The sequence below is a fragment of the Molossus molossus genome, unplaced genomic scaffold, assembly GCF_014108415.1.
Source record: "Molossus molossus isolate mMolMol1 unplaced genomic scaffold, mMolMol1.p scaffold_m16_p_21, whole genome shotgun sequence".
Classification (NCBI taxonomy): domain Eukaryota; kingdom Metazoa; phylum Chordata; class Mammalia; order Chiroptera; family Molossidae; genus Molossus; species Molossus molossus.
In genome coordinates this window covers 16879134-16896511 of record NW_023425357.1, presented here as the reverse complement: position 1 = coordinate 16896511, position 17378 = coordinate 16879134, and the positions used below count along the sequence as shown (strand labels likewise).

Below are 17378 nucleotides of genomic sequence, written 5' to 3'. Positions count from 1 at the left end.
AGACTGGTCTCCCTGGACCACTGCATGCTCTCCAGACCTCCGTTCCGCACTGCACACAGGGTGAGGCCCCACCTCCTGTGGTGCTGACTTGTTGCTTCCGTTCGTTCGCTGTCTCACATCCCTTGGCTCCGACGCAGGGCTTTCCCAAGCTCATTGTCCCAGGGCCACCGTAGGACAGCTTCCCTTCCGTCTGGCTACCCTCATCTCTTGCTTTTCACTCCACCCCTTCCTGTCCCAGCCCCCTGTGCTTTCCAGACAAGGTGAATCTCGTCACCTTCCTTCATGGGCCTTCGGACAGTTTATTTGTGCATGTGTGTTTAAGGTGACCACTGGCTCTGAGAGCAGGGAGCATTGTTTTTAAACTTTACTGATTTTATTGAGAGGGAGAAAGAAACATGGATCTGTTGTTCCACTTATTTATGCACTCATCGGTTGCTTCAGGGATCGAACCCACAACCATGGCATATTGGGATGCCAATTTAGCCAAATGACCTACCCGACCAGGGCCAGAAAGCATGCTTTCATCACACACTGGTGCATAGGAGATAGGCTACTATTTCTTTCTTTTTTTTTTTTTTTATCCTCACCCGAGGACATTTTTTCCACTTTTTGTTCAGGCAGAGTGGGAGAGAGAGGAACAGAGAGAGAGAGAGAAACATCGATGTGAAAGGAACACATCGAGTGGCTGCCACCCGCACAACCGACCAGGGCCGGGGACAAACTGCAACCGAGGTACGCGCCCTTAGCGGGAACCGAACCCGGGTCTCTCAGGACTGCAGGCCGACGCTCTAACCACTGAGCCAAACCGGCCAGGGCATATTTCTTGAATGAATATACCCTTCCATGATTGGGGAAGGCATTTAGTGCAGTACGACTTTCTGGAAGGGTCTGTAGTGTATTTCTTAAGTTGTACATATTTCTGCAGTGATTGCAGGAGGCGTGGGAATTGGCTTACCCACTTCAGAATGTGGGGTAGAGCAGGTGGCTACTGCTGGCCATGAAAACAGCACCTTCACAGAACACCCTCTGACTCACCAGCCTGGGCCAACCCAGGGCCACGTCCCTGTTCCCCGTGTCTCTCCTGCACAAAGCACTGAGTTTCTGCGATTTCTCCTTGTTCTCTTTTGACTACTTGCTTACTAAGAGAGAAAACATTTATATGAAGTGAGCAGTTTTGGTATTATGTCTAAAGGAGAAAGATGTATGAATCTCTCAGCTATGTGTTTTTTATTAAAAAAATTTTTTTTTTCTTTGTTGATTTTAGAGAGAGAGGAAGGGAGAGGGAGAGATAGAAACATCAATGAGAGAGAACATCAACTGCCGCCTCCCACACGCCCCCCACTGGCGATCGGGCCCACAACCTGGGCACGTGCCCTGACCAGGAATCGAACTGGTGACCTCTTGGTGCTCAACCACTGAACCACACCTGCCAGGCTCATCTGTTTTTTAATTAACAAAATTAGAGTTTTAACCTAACTTCAATTGGTTTTATCCTGGGGGTGGGGAAAATGAAACCCTACACACCAGAATGTGTCTGTCGTAGGCACGGCTGGGGTAGAGAAACACGGGGCACACTCAAACTCCTGACGCTCAGAAAGGCAATTGCTACTGAACCTGCTCAGTGTCACGAGTAACTTATGGAATATATCTATGGACTGGCAGAACACCTGAAGAATTGGATGTTATAAATTTTTTTTTTAATTGATTTTAGAGAGAGGAAAGGAGAGAGAGAGATAGAAACATCGATGAGATAGAACATCAACTGGCCGCCTCCTGCATGCCCCCCATTGGGGATCGGGCCCACAACCTGGGCATGTGCCCTGACCGGGAATCGAACTGTCAACCTCTTGGTTCATGGGTCGACGCTCAACCACTGAGCCACACCGGCTGGGCTGGATGTTACAATTATAAGGAACAAGATAAGTGGTTTCCTGGCACTGAGACTGGCCACTTCACAGGCACTTCTGTGTCACTGCCACCAGAAGAAATGTATTTGTATTCAACTCTTCAGTGACTTCTCAAAACGTCTCTAGCTTGGGCTACACTTTCCCACTGCATCACGGTTCCATCGCTGATGTCTTTTCTCACTTGCCCTTCACTTGGCTTGGAAACTCCTGGACAACAGCCCTGAGCAGACAAACCTGGAATGGTGCACAGAGCTCTCGAAGCTGGCTCCAGGGGGTGGGCAGCTCTGTGGGACCATGGGAGAACTGGGCAAGCGGAGGCAGGGACAGGGACTCTGCCACTGGCAGGGACCATGCCCAGCGGGCCTCGGATGGCTCACAGCCTCACGGTAGCATCTGGTCCATGAGCTCCCACTTATGGAACACAGATCATTTCAGCAAAGACGGAAGGAACGAGAAAGCTCACCTTGGCCATGGTGGCAGCCTTTGTCCCCTGTCCCCTGTCAGAGGCTGGCTTTGCTAGATGTCCCGCATGAAAGGGACATCAAGGACAGGAATCTCTGCAAGTCTTATGTTTTATTTTATTTATTATCCTCACCCAGGACTTTTTTCCATTCTTTATTCAGACAGAGCGGGAGGGAGAGAGAGGAAGAGAGAGAGAGAAACATTGACGTGAAAGGGACACATCGAGTGGCTGCCACCCGCACGACCCAACCAGGGTCGGGGACAAACTGCAACCAGAGTACATGCCCTTAGCGGGAACTGAACCCGGGTCTCTCTGAACCGCAGGCCAATGCTCTAACTGCTGAGCCAAACCAGCCAGGGCAAGTCTTATGTTTTAAATAACTGTGCCTTACTGCTCCATAATTCTGCCGCTTCGGAAATCTAGTTTTGCAGCAGTAACCATATCAAAAAAAGCTTCTTATGCTATGGTTCACCTTTCGGCGTGTGCAAAGGTGCGGTGTGGGACAGCTCTGTGTGTGCCTGACTTGACCCCAGGGTTTCTGTGCCCGGGCCTAAGTGTGAAGGGATAAAGGACAGAGAGAGACGTGCTCAGGAGACTGTTTTAGCAAAATTTTAATTGCAAATTCCGTTCTATGCATTGATTTTTTGAGAAAAAACATTGGAAATCTACCTTTCCTGAACATAAGAACACAAATGACAGCAAGACACATTTTAGTGGCTACTGAGGAACAAGATTTTTTTGCAATTAGTGTTTTAAAAGCCATTGTCATTTAAGCAAAAAGTATTAATAGATTAGGGTGTGATCTTATAAAAAGTTAATAAAAGTCCCCCCAGGACACAGCACTATTTGGTGTGATCAGACTTCGACGCCGGCACGTGATTTCTGAGCTCCACTTCCTGGGGCTGGACGGCCAGTCGGCAGGCTGCCCACAGGGCGCTCCCAGCTGCCTCTACGTGGGGCCCGGGAAGGAAGTAAAGGCCTTGTCACAGCCTGCCATGCATGCTTCTATGTCCTCCACCGTGCGGGGCACACAGGTCAGCAGCTCGGTGCCACTGTCGGTCACCACGACGTCCTCCTCGATGCGGACCTGGGTCAGACCAGTGGAGTCAGTATCTGAGCTGGCCTCATCCTCACCATTAGACGGCCAGACTTGACAGACAGCTCCAGGCTGACCCCGAGTGGGGCAGGCCTCTGGGCGACTGCTGGGAGGAGGGCTCGTCCCATGGGGCCGTGTGCTCAAGCCACCTGCCACCCTGCAGGTGGACGGGACCCTCTGGAGTGGGCTGGGGTTTTGTGGAATTTGTTTCTTCTGTGGAGGCGTGAGGGACCTGTCCGGTGACAGGCCATTTGGAAGGGCAGGCCAGGTCCTTCTCAAGTGAGCAGTCAAGACTGTCCCTCCCCACTAGGGCTCCTGTCCTGGGACAAAGAGGGGACACACAGCAGAGGGGGCATTCTGGGAGCAAGGACACGGGGCCCATTGATCGGTACTCACCCCGCCAAACCCACGAAAGCGCTGCAGGACCTCGAGGTTGAAGAAACAGGCACGCGCCGGGTCGGCCAGGGCCTCGTCCAGGAGGTGGTCGATGAAGTAGATGCCCGGCTCCACGGTGAGCACCATGCCCGGCTCCAGGTGCCGCGCGGTGCGCAGGCTCCGCAGGCCCGGCTCGTCAATGCGCTCCACGCCCTGTGGTTGGAGGGAAGGCGAGGACCCGACTGCAGGCTCGCACAAAGGCACACCCCGGCGAGGTCTCCCCTGCCCACGCAGGCGTCCTGGAAGGGCTGGTCCCGCCCTGTGGCGTCACTGCAGCTGCAGGCAGGAGTGTGACCAGGAGGCTCTGCAGCCCGGACCCAGCCTTGCTGTGCTACGCCCCGGGCACTTCAAGACCCAGTGTTCTCTGCACACAGCCCGGGTCTTAGTGTCCCTGCTCGTGACCCTCAGGACCGCCGGCAGGAGCCCTGTGGACACCACATGCGTGCACACAGGGCAGGCAGCCCTCACCTGGGCCTTCTCCTTGCCAGGGGAGCAGAAGCCAAAGCCATGAAGCCAAAAAAGCTCTTAAGGAGGCTGTGAGGCCGCCTGGGCTGCATTTCCTCCAGCAGCTCACGTGGAAACCAGCCCCAGAAGTGCCGGGCCTGGCTCCCCCAGGCCGACGTCCCAGCTCTTCCATGTGGCTTCCGGGAGGGGGGACAGGTGCCGTCATCAGGACGGCCCTGCCAGCACCAGCTCCGGTGTGGATTTGCACGAGTGCACGTGTACTCCTTGTACACGGCCCTTCCCCGTGCTCTGGGCAGCGGCTCCCCGCCCTCAAGGAGTGAGCAGTGGCAGAGCCCCCTGTGTGCACCGGTCTGGGCCTGTCTCTCCACACAGGCACGGCTGCCAGGGCTGCCGGGCTGAGGGCAGGTGTGCCCAGGGCACTGGCAGAGGCATCCCTGTCTTCTCGGGGCCCCTGTGGCCCTCAGCCAAGGCCTGCGAGTGTGGGCAGCAAGCAGGCTTTCTGGTCGGGCTCTGCGCTGGCCCTGCCCTGCTCACAGCATCCCCGGGAAGCCCAGCTGCTGGAGACGGAACTGTCATTTCTGACTGTTTGGGGGCCAAAAACATCAGACTTCAATTAGTGGTTCATGTAAGGTAACCAGAAACAGGCTGGCTCGGCCTCGCTGGCTGGCACAGTGGGGAAGGCTGTGACCAGGATTCCACAGGGGCGGGGACACCACTCGGACCTGGCACGAGCCTCGCTGGATGGAGGTGATGGGCACCGAGGCACCGTGTCTGCTGTGGTCACGCTCTGGACACAAACACCTGTCCGGGGTGGACCCAGCCCACCACACTTTCTGCCTGGAGGGGGTGAGGCAGGAAGGTGGGGGACCCGGAAAGGTCCGTCTGGAATGGCAATGCCTGTGTTTGGACGCCAGGTGATTATGGGTGAGGTGGGACGGGACCATCTCCTGCCCAGAAGCTGCTTGTCAGAGCTGGGAGTTGGGGTCTCTGCTGCAGGCTTTCCTGCTCCTGCCATCCTGCCCAGGGCTCCCCTACATCTGTCCCTTACCTTCATGCTACCCCTAAGTGCCTGTCCCCTTTTGTCTCTCCAAGATTGCCACAGCCAGGGGCCTGGCAGAAGCAGAGACCGGACGAGGTCACGTCCCCAGTTCCCTCGGTCGCTGTGGGCCCATCTGAGCTGTTCTGTGGGGGTGCGCGTAGGGGAGGGGGTGACTTGCTCAAGTTTGCGGAGACGGGCTTCCCTCCCGAAACTCCAGGTAAGGAGAGGGAGGCAAGGCAGGGATCCTTGCAGGGCACAGGAGGCTCTGGCTGCCCAGCCCACCAACCACTGCCCCTTCAGAGTGTTCTGCTGGGTTGTCTGCCCCCAGGGGGCCGTGAAGGGCCAGCACAGGGCTGGGAGGACAAGGCCGGGCCTCCAGCGCCCCTGGCCCAGGGACTCCGGCCGTGGGGGTGGGCGCCAGCCCTGCCTGCTTCACACCAGCTTCTGCCCAGGCAGAGGGCTTGACAGGGCCGTAACGTTTACTGGGCTCCGAGCAGAGGAGACCCAGATGCGCCTGTAGGCCTGAAATAAAACAAATGACTTTTATAGGAAAAGCCATGTTTTTTCCACAGTGTTTATCTGTCAGAAGAATAGACAGAGCACAAAGGGCTGCTTACTGGAAAAGATGAGAACGGTTTGCTGCCAGTGTTCTCTGGTGGAAAAAAAGTGCTTTGGCGACTAATGAATAACGAACCTCAGTTAACAATGTCTGGAAGGGCCCGCTCTTGGCTCCCTGCACACAATGTGATGGATAGAAATTAGGAAATTAAAGCTGATTTTGTTTCTCCAAATTTAACTGTTTACACTTGAGGAAAAAATAATTGAATAATAATGCTTCTCTTGAGCAATCCCCCCCCCCCCCCCCAAATCGTTCTTAGTGCTTTCAAAATACCCTGCAGCCAGCAGGCCAAGCCTAGTCTTGGCTAACTGGCTGGTGGGCCCCAGGGCGTGCACGGATTGCACAACCAGCCCCTGCACCGTGGGCACTGAGCCAGGTGGCAGAGTGGGTTCACCCCCACCCACCGGCCCGGAGAGGCTGCAGCCACCTGCCGGGCAGGGCCTCCAAGGCCCTCTGGGTGGTCCTTTCAAGGATCAGTCGGCAGGAGGTGGAGAAGAAAGCCTAGCAGGAGACGCCCATACGAGCCTCCCTCCCCAGCCAGGGAGAGGATGCCACGCTGGCCCAGGGATCTGGAGGGGTGGGCAGAGGGTGCTCCAGGGAGGGCGGGGGTCTGCTGCTGGGTTGTGAGGGCGCTGGGCTCAGCTTGTCCCAGGAGGGACCAGGGCCAGCCACCAGCTGGTGGAGCCTTATTATCCCTGTCTGAATAAAGCCAGAGGCAGGACGACCTGAGGGGTCCCGAGCCAGCCCCATCACTAAGACCCAGCTTTGGGGCTCCCACGGCCCTGCGGCACACTGACTAGCTACAGCGTTCAGGAAAGACCCCACGCAGGGACTGCCCAGGGCTCTCAGAGCACACCCACCGCGCACCAGGTCCCGCGGCGGCCGCTGGAGGGAGCAAGCTCCCCGGGACTCCCCGGCCTCCATCAGGCCCTGGGGGCGGGGGCACTGTGGCAGCGGCCTGGGCCAGGACCAACCAATAGGCGGAAAGGGAGGAGGGGCGGTGGGCCTGCCGGGACCCCATCCTTATCCTGCCTGCCTCACTGCCCTCCAGCGTGTCCCGGAGCCCTAACCCACCTGGGGAGCTCCAGGCTCAGCGACAGCCCACAGGCAGGCCACTGGGGCCGACGTGTCCACACTGACCTCTGGGTAGCCTCCCACGTCGTGCACATCGATGCCCAGGAAGTGGCCGAGCCCGTGAGGCATGAACACGGCTCCCAGGTGGGCCTGCACCATGGCGTCGACGCTGCCGCTCAGGATGCCGATGCGGGCCAGCCCCTCCAGGTGGACGCGGTCCGCCAGCCGGTGCAGGTCTGGCCACCAGACACCTGCGGCACAGTCTGCAGTGAGTTGTGGGACCGGCAGCCCCCCAGTGCACAGTTCAGGGGACACAAAGCCTCACCCTGGCTGAGGCGGGTCGCCCCGAGGTGAGGGGCAAGGGTGATGAGGCCCAGGGTGGCCTCCATGCAGCCACAGCTCTGGGCCTGAGCCCCTTCCCCTCCACTGGGTCCTCAGAGGCAGGGACCCAGCCAGGTCTGCTCCCCAGCCCACGCTGTGTCTGGCCAGTGTGTGCTTCTGGGGCCACAGGATCTCAGCCAGATCCCTGGGCAACAGAGGGAGAGGTGAATGTCCCCGCCAGTGATGTGGGGTGGCCTCAGGGAACCCCGGACAAGGATCAGGCCCAAATGCTGCCTAAGAGCCTCAGGCTGTGGGGCCAGGGGAAGCCCGTGGCTGGGGAGAGGGGCACTCCTACACCCCTGGAATGGGGCTGAATCACCCTGGGGGCCACTGCAGGGGAGCAAAGGTTTCTGGGGTGAAGGCGCGGCTGGCACTGTGTCACGGGCTGGCTGGCAGAGGTCCGTGGCTCCGCCCGCGACACGCTCTGGGCGACCATCTCTGTGGCAGCCCAGACGTCCAGGCCCCAGGCTGCTGATCAAACTCATCTTCGCCCCATGTTTCTGGGGCAAAGGTCACCGTGGAGAGCGTCCCCAGGCACCATTTTGGGGCGAGCAGGCTCTGTGGCTCAGCCCTGCCTGGCCGCCCAGGGGGCTTTGGGGCTCAGCCTGGGACTCTTGGAAAAAGAGCCTTGGCCACCCCCACCCAGGGAACAGCAGCCCTGGCTCCATGGGGTCCCACCTTCGGCCCTGCTCAGGGGCACTGGGCACTCAGCAGCACTAGATGGGGACCTCGGCCAGCGAAGCTCCTTGCCCCACCCCACAAGGCCAGTGCCCCAGGACACCCAGGGCCATGTAGGCAGGATGGGGACCTGCACCCCCATACTGTGCTCTGGACACAGAGGGCGTCAGCATCGGTCCCTGTGGCCCCCTCCATGTGGGTGGCAACCCTGACTCCCAAGGGACCTCTCCGCCACGTCCTGCCCTCCACAGGGCCCATCACTGACGACCTGTGCTGCAGGGCCCTGTGCTCAAGGGGTGAAGGAGATGAGGGCCCCCGGGACACACACCGTCACCTCACTCAAGCTGGGCACCAGACCCCTAGATGGGGGACCCTCCCCTGCCAGAGACACAGGCCCCACAGTTGGGGTCTTGGGTGGGCTGAAGGCACAGGTCCCCAGTTCCAGGCTCTGGGCCGGCAGGTGGGGGGGCACCCTGGCTAGTTCACAGAGCAGTGGCCAGCCCATGGCCCAAGGCGCAAAGACCCCGGGTGGGAGACACAGTCTGTCCGCAGAGACAGCGCCTCCTTGGAGACCAGCCCAGTTCCACCCACCTCAGCCTAAGAGGTGCTGAGGTGGGGGTGGTGTCCTGGGGTCTGGGGTCTGGCTACCACCACAGCAGCGTGGAGGGAGAGCCCAGCCTGCACCCCAGCTGCAGCCAGGGAGGGCAACTTTTTCCTGAGGGTATGACATCCTGGAATGGAGACCGAAACCCAGCTCGGCAGCTCCCTGCTGTGTGGCCAGGGCAAGCCTTCCCCTCCGTGAGCAGAGCCCTGCTGTTCCCAGCGTGGCCACGGTGGCGCCCCACAAGGCTGGCTGCAGAGCACCTACCAGGGACCTGGATCAGTGTCCCTGAAAACTGTCATAAGCCACTGTTCACCCACCGCCTGTGGCCAGCCAGACCCCGGCTCCTTTCTGTGCACTGCACTCGCGGGCCACAGGCTGGGTCTGCCTCCGCCTCGGGCTGCTGCTCTCCTCCCAGGCAGACCCAGCCCATCCCAACCCCCCGGGGCCAGGCCTCCCTGCTCCAGAGGCACACCAGGTCTTCCCACCTCGGACCCTGTGCAGACCCGCCTGCCTGAGACTCATCCTTGGGGACTCAGCATCAAAGTCAGCCCCAGTCACTCTCTCCGCTGTCCCAGTGACCTCTCTCCTTGCACCTAGTCCCCTAGCAGCTCTGCCCCCCTGCTTCTCATGTGTCCCCCAGGAGAGCTATGCCCCCCACCCACCCAGGGCCTAGCAGAGTGGGTGCCAGTTCAAGGCAGAACGCACAGTAAGCTGTTTCCGAGGTCAGCTCCTGCCAGAGACTCTGGGCCTAAAAGGGCCCCCAAATAGCTCTGCAAACTCGACCGGCCGGCCCTGGGGCTAAGGCATCCTAGGTGGTGGCTGATGCCCCAGCCCAGCGCAGCTCTGTCTCTGGCAGGGCCTCTTCCCCACGCCAAAGGAGAGCCCCCAGCAACAGCCCGCCTTCGAGCCTGGCCGGCGTCCACAGTGGGCTGCGGCCTCGGCCTGGCCCGGGCAGAGGGGATCAGGTATAAATCATGCTCATGCCGGCAGCTCGGCTCCTCTCCTGTCCTCGTGGCCCTTGTGGGGCCGGACGTGTGGGCCCAGGGGGTCCCCCCGGCGCCTCCAGTCTCGCTCGCCGGCAGGCCCTCGGGAAAGGCCTTGCACACAGCGCTCTTGGCTGCGTGTGAGTTTCTGCCTGTGTGTGGTTAGGGTTGTGACAGTGACTAAACCTCCAGCAACTTGGCCTGGTGTCTGGCCTGGATGCTGGTCACGACACCCACGGCCAGGGCCAGGGTTCCTGAAGGGAGTGGAGGCTGCTGTCGCTGGGCTGCAGGGTGGGGTGGGCACACAGCGGACGGTGTCCCCGCTGCCCAGGTCCTCGCCCTGGCTCCCCGGCCTCAGCAGTTCCCAGGCCCTTGGAGCCCACACGGCCCAGCCAGAAGCCATCGTGGTCCCCCAAGCCTGCTCACACTGGGATATCACCCTGGGGATCACACCGCAGACGGGGCGCCATCTGCCTGCCCTGCCCCCGACCTCTGGCACACACTAAGCCTTGTCCTGAGCACCTTCTGAACCTGAAGCCTCTGAGGGCCCGTGTCTTTCCCATCCCTGGCAGTGCCGCATCCCCCCCCATCCTGCCTCGGCCCAGACACCAAGGCCACCTTAGAACATGGGTCACACGGGGCCAGTCGTGCCCGAGGACAGAGCCCGAGCTCCTAAGCCTGTCTTCCGTGTCCAGCCTCATCCCTCGTCCACTCCCGGGCCAACGGCGTTGCGAGCTGAGCCCTCCACCTGTTTCCTTAGCGGGGACCCCTCCAAGGGTCTTACGTGCCCGGACTCACTCCCACTCCTCCTGGCGGCCTTCTCCGGGAAGCCCTCCCTGACTGCCCTTTCCTGCACTGTAAGGGCACGGCACACTGGCACAGCTGTGCCCTGCTATAGACTGAGCCCTGGGAGGGACCCCAGACCCCTCGCGGCTCGCCCATAGCCAGTGCTGTTCCCTCGGGGGCCCAGGACTGGGGCGTTCCCCTCCCCCCTCGTCTGTGTGCTCAGACCGCAGGGTGGCAGGGTACCCTCTGGGTCTGTGCCCCATCATCTGCCTGCTGGCTCAGAGGGACCAGAGACCTGGTGCCCAGGCCCCAGGATGTATCCAGAGCAGCCCCTGGTCACCAGCCGGTCTTCTGTGCCCACCTGGTCCCCCTTAGGCCACACCTTGCCCTGCTGGGCCGGGAGCCTGCTGGGCCTTCTGCCTGGGCTGGTTCCCAGAGCCGGGGCGACATCCATCACAGCCGTGGGCCTCCTGCCCAGAGTGTGACAGCTTGGGGGCTCGGGGGCCTCAGCCAAGCCGGGAAGGCAGCGGAGGACCTCCCCCAGCTCCGCACCCCCCACGTCCCCCGACTCCCTCAGCTGCATCCTCACAGTCACTTCCAGACAGAGCTCACTTCATCCTGAGACAATGGCCCTCCAGGGATGTGTGTGCGCCAGGCCCTGGGGGGTGCAGGAGGGAAGGCCCAGGGCCGGGTCCGAGGAAGGCAGGCCCTGTGGGCTGCAGGGAGCCGCCTGGCGGGCGGAGCTGGCCCCGGGCTGAGGGCCTTCAGCCCGCCCCACCTCAGACCCCGTGTGCCGCCAGGGTCTCTGGGGGCCAGGCACCCTGCAGAAGGGCAGGGCAGTGTGTGCCAAGTGTCCTCATGGTCCCTCCCCCACACCCTGGCCGAGAGCCCACAGGAGTAGGTGAGGCAGGGTGGGCAGGAACTCACCCACTGTCCTATAGCCAGCAGGGGGCTTCTTAGGCCAAAGGGGCAACACAGGACCCAAAGACAACCCTCCGGGTCCTGGCTCCTGCCACGTGGGCACCTTGGTCTGCGTGCACCCCTGCACCTCTGTCCTGCCTCTGCCCCGCGGAGGGAAGCAGAGCCCCCCAAGGCACCCGACCGCTGGCCACAGGAGACTCATGCCAGCCCCAGGGGCCGGCGCAGCTCCCAGTGCCCCTCTCCCACCCGGCTGCCACGGCTCGGACAGCATCCTCTCTGGTTGTTGGGCCCACTCTGGGCCAAGGCCCTTCCCACCACTGAGACCCCCAACTTCACATCGGCAGCTCCCCACCAAGAGGCCTGAACGCTGCCCCGGGGGCAGAGGCAGGAGCCGGCGGCTGCACACCAACGCACAGGCTGTGCACAGAGTGCAGGAGGCTGTTCTGAGACACTGCTGCTTCTACAGACCACGAGGGCCCCAGCCCCAGTGCGCAGTCTACACCCCGGGTGGGGGCACAGGGGGCGGGGCTCAGGAGGTGGGGCCTCGCAGCACCAGGCTAGGCAACCAGGGAGGGTGGTGAGCAAGGAGAGAGCGGGAGGCGCACTGTGTGCCTGGGAGTGGGTGAGGCTGCAAGAGACCGGGTGCTCCCAGGTGACCGGAGGACTGTCTGCAGAATGGCCTGTGGTGGGCTGCAGCCAGCTCAGATACCACCTCTGGGCAGCCCCTGCTGGGCTTCCCAGCCCTCCCCACAGTGTCTCCTCCCCTCACAAGGGCCGGGGTCCCATCGGTACACTTCGGTGCCCAAGGAGACCGAGTGGTGCGCGCGGAGTAGGCCTCCTGCCCTGACACAAACGCCACGAAGAGCTTCGACTCCACCCAGCCGGAGGCCAGCGTGGGGCCCGGGGGCCAGAGCGATGCCATTCTCCATCCACGCAGCTGCCTGGCCCACCCCTGCCGGCCCTCGGGGGGCCCCTCTGAGCACGCTCAGCCCTCTCTCCATGGCTGAGGGCAGGTGAAGGACCGAGGGCCAAGGCCTGCCATCCTGTCCCCAGGCTGTACTCCAGGACCTGTGAAAACTGTCATCCCTCCTCTCTGCCTCTGGGCACCTTGCTGGGCTCGGCCCTTTCCTCCTCTCTGGAAGGCCGCGGGAAGTAACTGTGCAGTCTCAGTGGGTATTTGTCTTGGCCTAGGAGCTGAACCCACAAACCAGGGGCATTTCCGCTGGGCCGGGCATGGGTGGACCTGGCCAGCTTCCCCAAGGCTATGGGAAGCAAACGGCCCCCGCCCGAGAGCAGCCCGTGGTTACGGAGCCCTTGCCCGCTGGGCCCGCACTGCACGTGACCTCAGCGGTCAGGCTGGCCCGTGGGAACCGGCAGCGGGTCACCATCTTGCAGTACCTGTGGTGAAGGTGGGGGATCCTGTGGGGAACTGAGGCCCTGGCGCAGGCCAGCCCCATGCTGTGCTGCCGGAGGACTGCCCCACCATCTGCAGAGACCAGCCTGCCTGGGCCCGGACCTTGTGCCTGCCCAGTGACATGCCGAGTGCCCATCAGTAGACGCGTGGATGAAAAAGCTGTGGTACATACACAATGGAGTACTATGCAGCTGGGAGAAAGAAGGGTCTATTATTACCCTTTGAGACGACATAGAGGGACCTGGTGAGTATTATGCTAAGTGAAATAAGCCAGTCAGAGAAAGACAAGTATCACATGATCTCACTTATTTGTGGAATATGATGAACAAAAGAAGCTGATGGACAAAATAGGTCCAGAGACATGGAAGCAGGGATCAGACTGACAAATCTCAGAGGGAAGGGGCTGGGGAGGCAGGAAGAGATAAACCAAAGAACTTACATGCATATATGTACAACCAACACAGACCACAGTGTGGGGAAGGGTCGGGAGAAGGCAGGCGGGAGAGGGGAGGGGGTGTCAATGGGGGAAAAAGGAATCTGCAATACTTTCAACATTAGAGATACAAATAAAGAAAAGAGTGGCATGACCAAGGAGCCCCACCGGTCGGAGCACCAGGCCTTCCTCCGTCCAGGGCAGGGCCTGGCGGCTTGCCTGTTAGCCCGGGCAGACCTGGGGCTGCTCTGTGGGCCGACTGAGCTGCCAGGGCACCAGCTGCAGGGGTGCCACTCAGGCTGGGAGGCCAGCAGGCTCTCGTGTGGGGGTCAGTGGGCAGGTAGGGCTGTCCAGACCTTGGCCACCACCCCCGTCTCAGCACCAGGCAAGGACGAGGCAATGCCAGGGGCTTGAACGCTGTCCTTCCAAGGCCCAGTCTGCCGGACATCCTGCCAACTGCCCTTCCAGCAGCCACCATGCCCCAGCCTCACTCTGCTTGCCCCGCCGTCTCCAGTGTGGAGCTCAGTAAACAGCCTTTGTCCTCTATACTGTGGCCAGCGGCAGGCTCAGGTCCAAGCAGGCCTACCCCCCGCTCCTTGAGGGACCCGTGATGGGGCGTGGGTGCATGCAGTCTTGGAGCTCAGACTTGGCTCTGGTCACCTCCCAGCCCCTAAAGGCAACAGAGCTCAGCTCTTCCAGCCTGGGGCCTGGGCCTCCGGGGCATCTGAACTCAGTGTCCGTGCAGGAGGGGAGTCAGTAAGGAAAGGGGATGTGGTTTGCTCCGCCCACATGGCGACAGTCTACCCTGGGTGCAGCGGCAGATGGGCACAGCGCAGGGAGCGAGAAGAGATGGGGAGAGACCCTGGGCCCTGGGGGCTGTGCCCAGCACAGGGCCCTCCTGGGGGCCATACACCACAACCCACCTGTGGAACCGGCTCAGCCGGCACACTCCCTCCACCCCCGGCCCCACCCCGTCGGGCTGTCCTGTGCCTCCTCCACCGATGTGATGTGAAGGAGTCCCTGTCTCCCTGCACCCCTGTCCTGCACCGGCTTCGCCCAGCAGTCCGCCCGCCGCCCGCCGCCCGCAGGAATCAGCACAAACGACTGCCTAGCGGAGCCGCTGCCTTTTACACGGACAATTAGCACGAGACGCTGTTGGCTTGTGCGGCTGCTAAACCAGGTAGGTCCCGTCAACCCGGCCCCCCCAGAGAAGCTGGCCTTCAGGTTTTCCTTGTCTTCCTCTGGGGCACGGCTGAGCTCTCTGTCCTGGGACTCATCTGATCACCAAGCTCTGTTCTCATTGGACACGTCAGGGTGCAGAGTGGGGCCTGGCATCCCCCCAGCATCCCTCCCTGGCTCCCCAGCCTGAGGGGGCACCCTGCTCAGTGTGCCTCCTCCGCAGATGACAGCTGCTGAGGACCCCTCAAACACAGCACTTGGCTGTAACTCACCCCAACAACTGTCTGAGGGCCACAGGGGCGCGGAGCCCATGCCCAGCCACCGGGCTCTGGGCCTGCAAGAGGCCACAACAGGGGCTTCGACACTCAGAGGCCCAGGATCTTCCACAGCCCCCAGCTCAGCCCGGCCTTCGGGGCCTGTCCCGGCCAAACCGCAGAGGGCCCCGCAGCCGCTGCTTTCCCCCGAACCCTGCAGGGACACTCGGACCCTGCAGACACAGCTGCAGCTGTTGGCCCTCAGCCAGAGGGCCCCCTCCGTCCAGCCAGGTGCCCGTGTCCAGGGCGGACCAAGGCCTGCTGCAGTGCCCTCTGCTCTGGGACAAGGCAGGGACATGCTGACACCCCGGTGGCCAGGGGCATGTGCGGCGACCTTGGGCTCCGCTCCCCGACTCCCAGCTCTGCCCCTGCTCCGCCGCCAGCCCCCTTTTCCAGGAGTGAGCCCGGGGCCTGCCGATGCGAGTCGCACTGGCCGAGCGTGCGAGGTGGGGACAGATGCCAGTCGGCAAGTGTGAGGCCCGACTCTGCAGCCCCGGGCACACGGCCGGCCGGGCGTCCTCCCCACAGGCCCCGGCCGCGCTCACCTGGCTTCATGGCGCTCATGACAGCGCGGGAGCTGCGCAGCACGGCCTCGTAGACGGCCTTCTGGTCTTCGGTGAACTTGCCGTTGGCAGGAAAGGAGCACGTGATGTCTGAAGAGAAGCAGTAATACTCGCCGCCCATGTCAAACAGGCTGTGGGGAGAAGAGGGCATGAGGCCGGGGGGGCGCCTCACTCGGTGACCCCTTCCGGGGGCAGCCGGGGACCGCACCCTAGGCCTGCTCGTGGTGCACTAGCAGCACAGGACCCTGCACCCACCTCTGCCCCCCGGGCCTCTGCTGGCCAGGCCACTGGACACTCGGCTGTGGGGACTCACTTGGAGGAGGGGGGACAAGTCCTCGTGCCCCCTGCAGCACCTGGCCTCCATTCCCGCAGACCCTCCCAGGGCGGGCACGGCCACAGCCACGAGGCACTGGACGTGGGACTGGACAGGGGCCTGAGGGTGGACGCGCCCGCCCAACCCAGGACGTGGGCTGTGCCGCACCCCCCCTTGCAGGCCCGTCTTGGTGGAAACCCAGCTAACGGCTCTGCCCCAGCTCTGGGTCCCCTGGGCCAGGGGAGAGCATCCCTCTCCCCACTGGGACGGGACAGATGTGCTCGCAGGGCCTGAGAGGGGCCGGGAGGACACTGCAAAGGACAGCCTCACGTCCTCACGGGGTTTTCCCAGGGCCTGGCCGCTGCACACCGCCCTGGGGGCTGCCCAGACCCCCACACCCCAGGTGGCAGAGTGGGGACCAGCAGGCCCAGAGGGAGGTAGTGGAGAGCGGGAGGCCAGCCGAGGCCTGCAGCTGGCAGCGGGAGCCGGCAGAGGCAGGTCGGTGCTGGACAGATGGGCAGGCTGCTGAGTCAGGAGGATGGCCCAGCTGCCCTGCCCTCTGGACACCCCATGACAGGGCCCTGGTGCAGCGAGGGCAGGAGTGGGCCACGCCGCGCTCCCACGCCCTTGCTGCCTGACTGTGCACACGGCACCCTCTGCAGTGATGGGACAGGACACACATGGGCTGCCGGGTCCAGGCACGGCTCCCACTGGGTCACCAGGGTGACCAGGGCCCGGGGTGAAGGGAGTGGGGTGTACAAAGCTCCCTCCCTGCCCTGTCCCACCTGAGCACCTCCGCAGGCTGCTCAACAGCAAGCAGAGTGGGGACCTACCAGCCCCTCACCCCTTCACAGGGTCATGACCCAGTCACGATGCTGATGGGGACAAAACCAGCTGAGGGACACTGGTCTAGCCCCAGGCCTGAGACCCTGCTGCGTCTCCCATGCCAGCGGACAGAGCCAGGTGGAGCTGGCACGGGGCTGCCCTCTGCCCGGCTCCCAGCTGCCCACGGGGCTGGTCTGCAGCCGCACGCGTCTAGCAGATCTGAGCCGGGCAGGGCCCGGCCTCCACTGTGAGGGCCTCTCCCCCAAACCCCATTCTAATGGCGAACACAGCCGCTCAGCAAATGTTCGAGGAGCTGCCTGTGCCTTTGGGGGCCCCTGGCCCACAACGGAGCGGGGGACTCCACTCCGCAATGGAGCAGGGAGTCGGGCCACGTGGCGTGACAGGCAGCACCAAAATAGATGTTTAAAGGAAAAGTCTGAATGCTCAGGATCCCCGGATGTTTTGCTGGAATCCAAAGTTCCCAGCTGGGCACTTTATAATCTGCCTTTTTCCGATTGCAAAACACCACGAGCAGTGTCAACAGTGCAGAAGGCACCAGATAACACCTCAGGTGACTCTTGGGGGCGGGGGAAGAGCCCTCAGCAGCACAGTAAGGGTGCTTTGGGTTGGATCAAAGTCACAGAATCAAGGGGACCCTGGGCCTCACTTGAGGTGACCTGCCCAAGCCTGGTGCGGGAGCCTGGGATGCTAAGAGACAGACCCTGAGCCTGAGGCTCCAGAGACAACCGTGTTCGGGCCAACAGCTGCCTGCAGGCTTACTCCTACCTGGAGCACGCCCCCAGAGCTGGCCAGGAGGGTTGGCACATCTTACCTCTAAACTACAGGTAAACTGAGGCTCTGAGCCAGGAGGTCAGCAGCTGAGAGC

General features: G+C 62.0%; 1 protein-coding gene across 2 annotated transcripts in view; it reads right to left on the bottom strand.

Moving 5' to 3' along the window:
* Nucleotides 1-2969: 2969 nt before the first annotated feature.
* PEPD (peptidase D) overlaps nucleotides 2970-17378 on the bottom strand; it is a 109687-nt gene continuing 95278 nt past the window's right edge. For both annotated transcript variants that reach the window (XM_036275460.1, XM_036275462.1), the window contains 4 exons: nucleotides 15337-15485; nucleotides 7165-7349; nucleotides 3863-4054; nucleotides 2970-3457 (listed from right to left, as the gene is read on the bottom strand). In XM_036275460.1, the coding sequence (XP_036131353.1) occupies nucleotides 3320-3457; nucleotides 3863-4054; nucleotides 7165-7349; nucleotides 15337-15485 (664 nt within the window). In that variant the 3' untranslated portion in view covers nucleotides 2970-3319. The remainder of the gene's footprint in view (nucleotides 3458-3862; nucleotides 4055-7164; nucleotides 7350-15336; nucleotides 15486-17378) is intronic.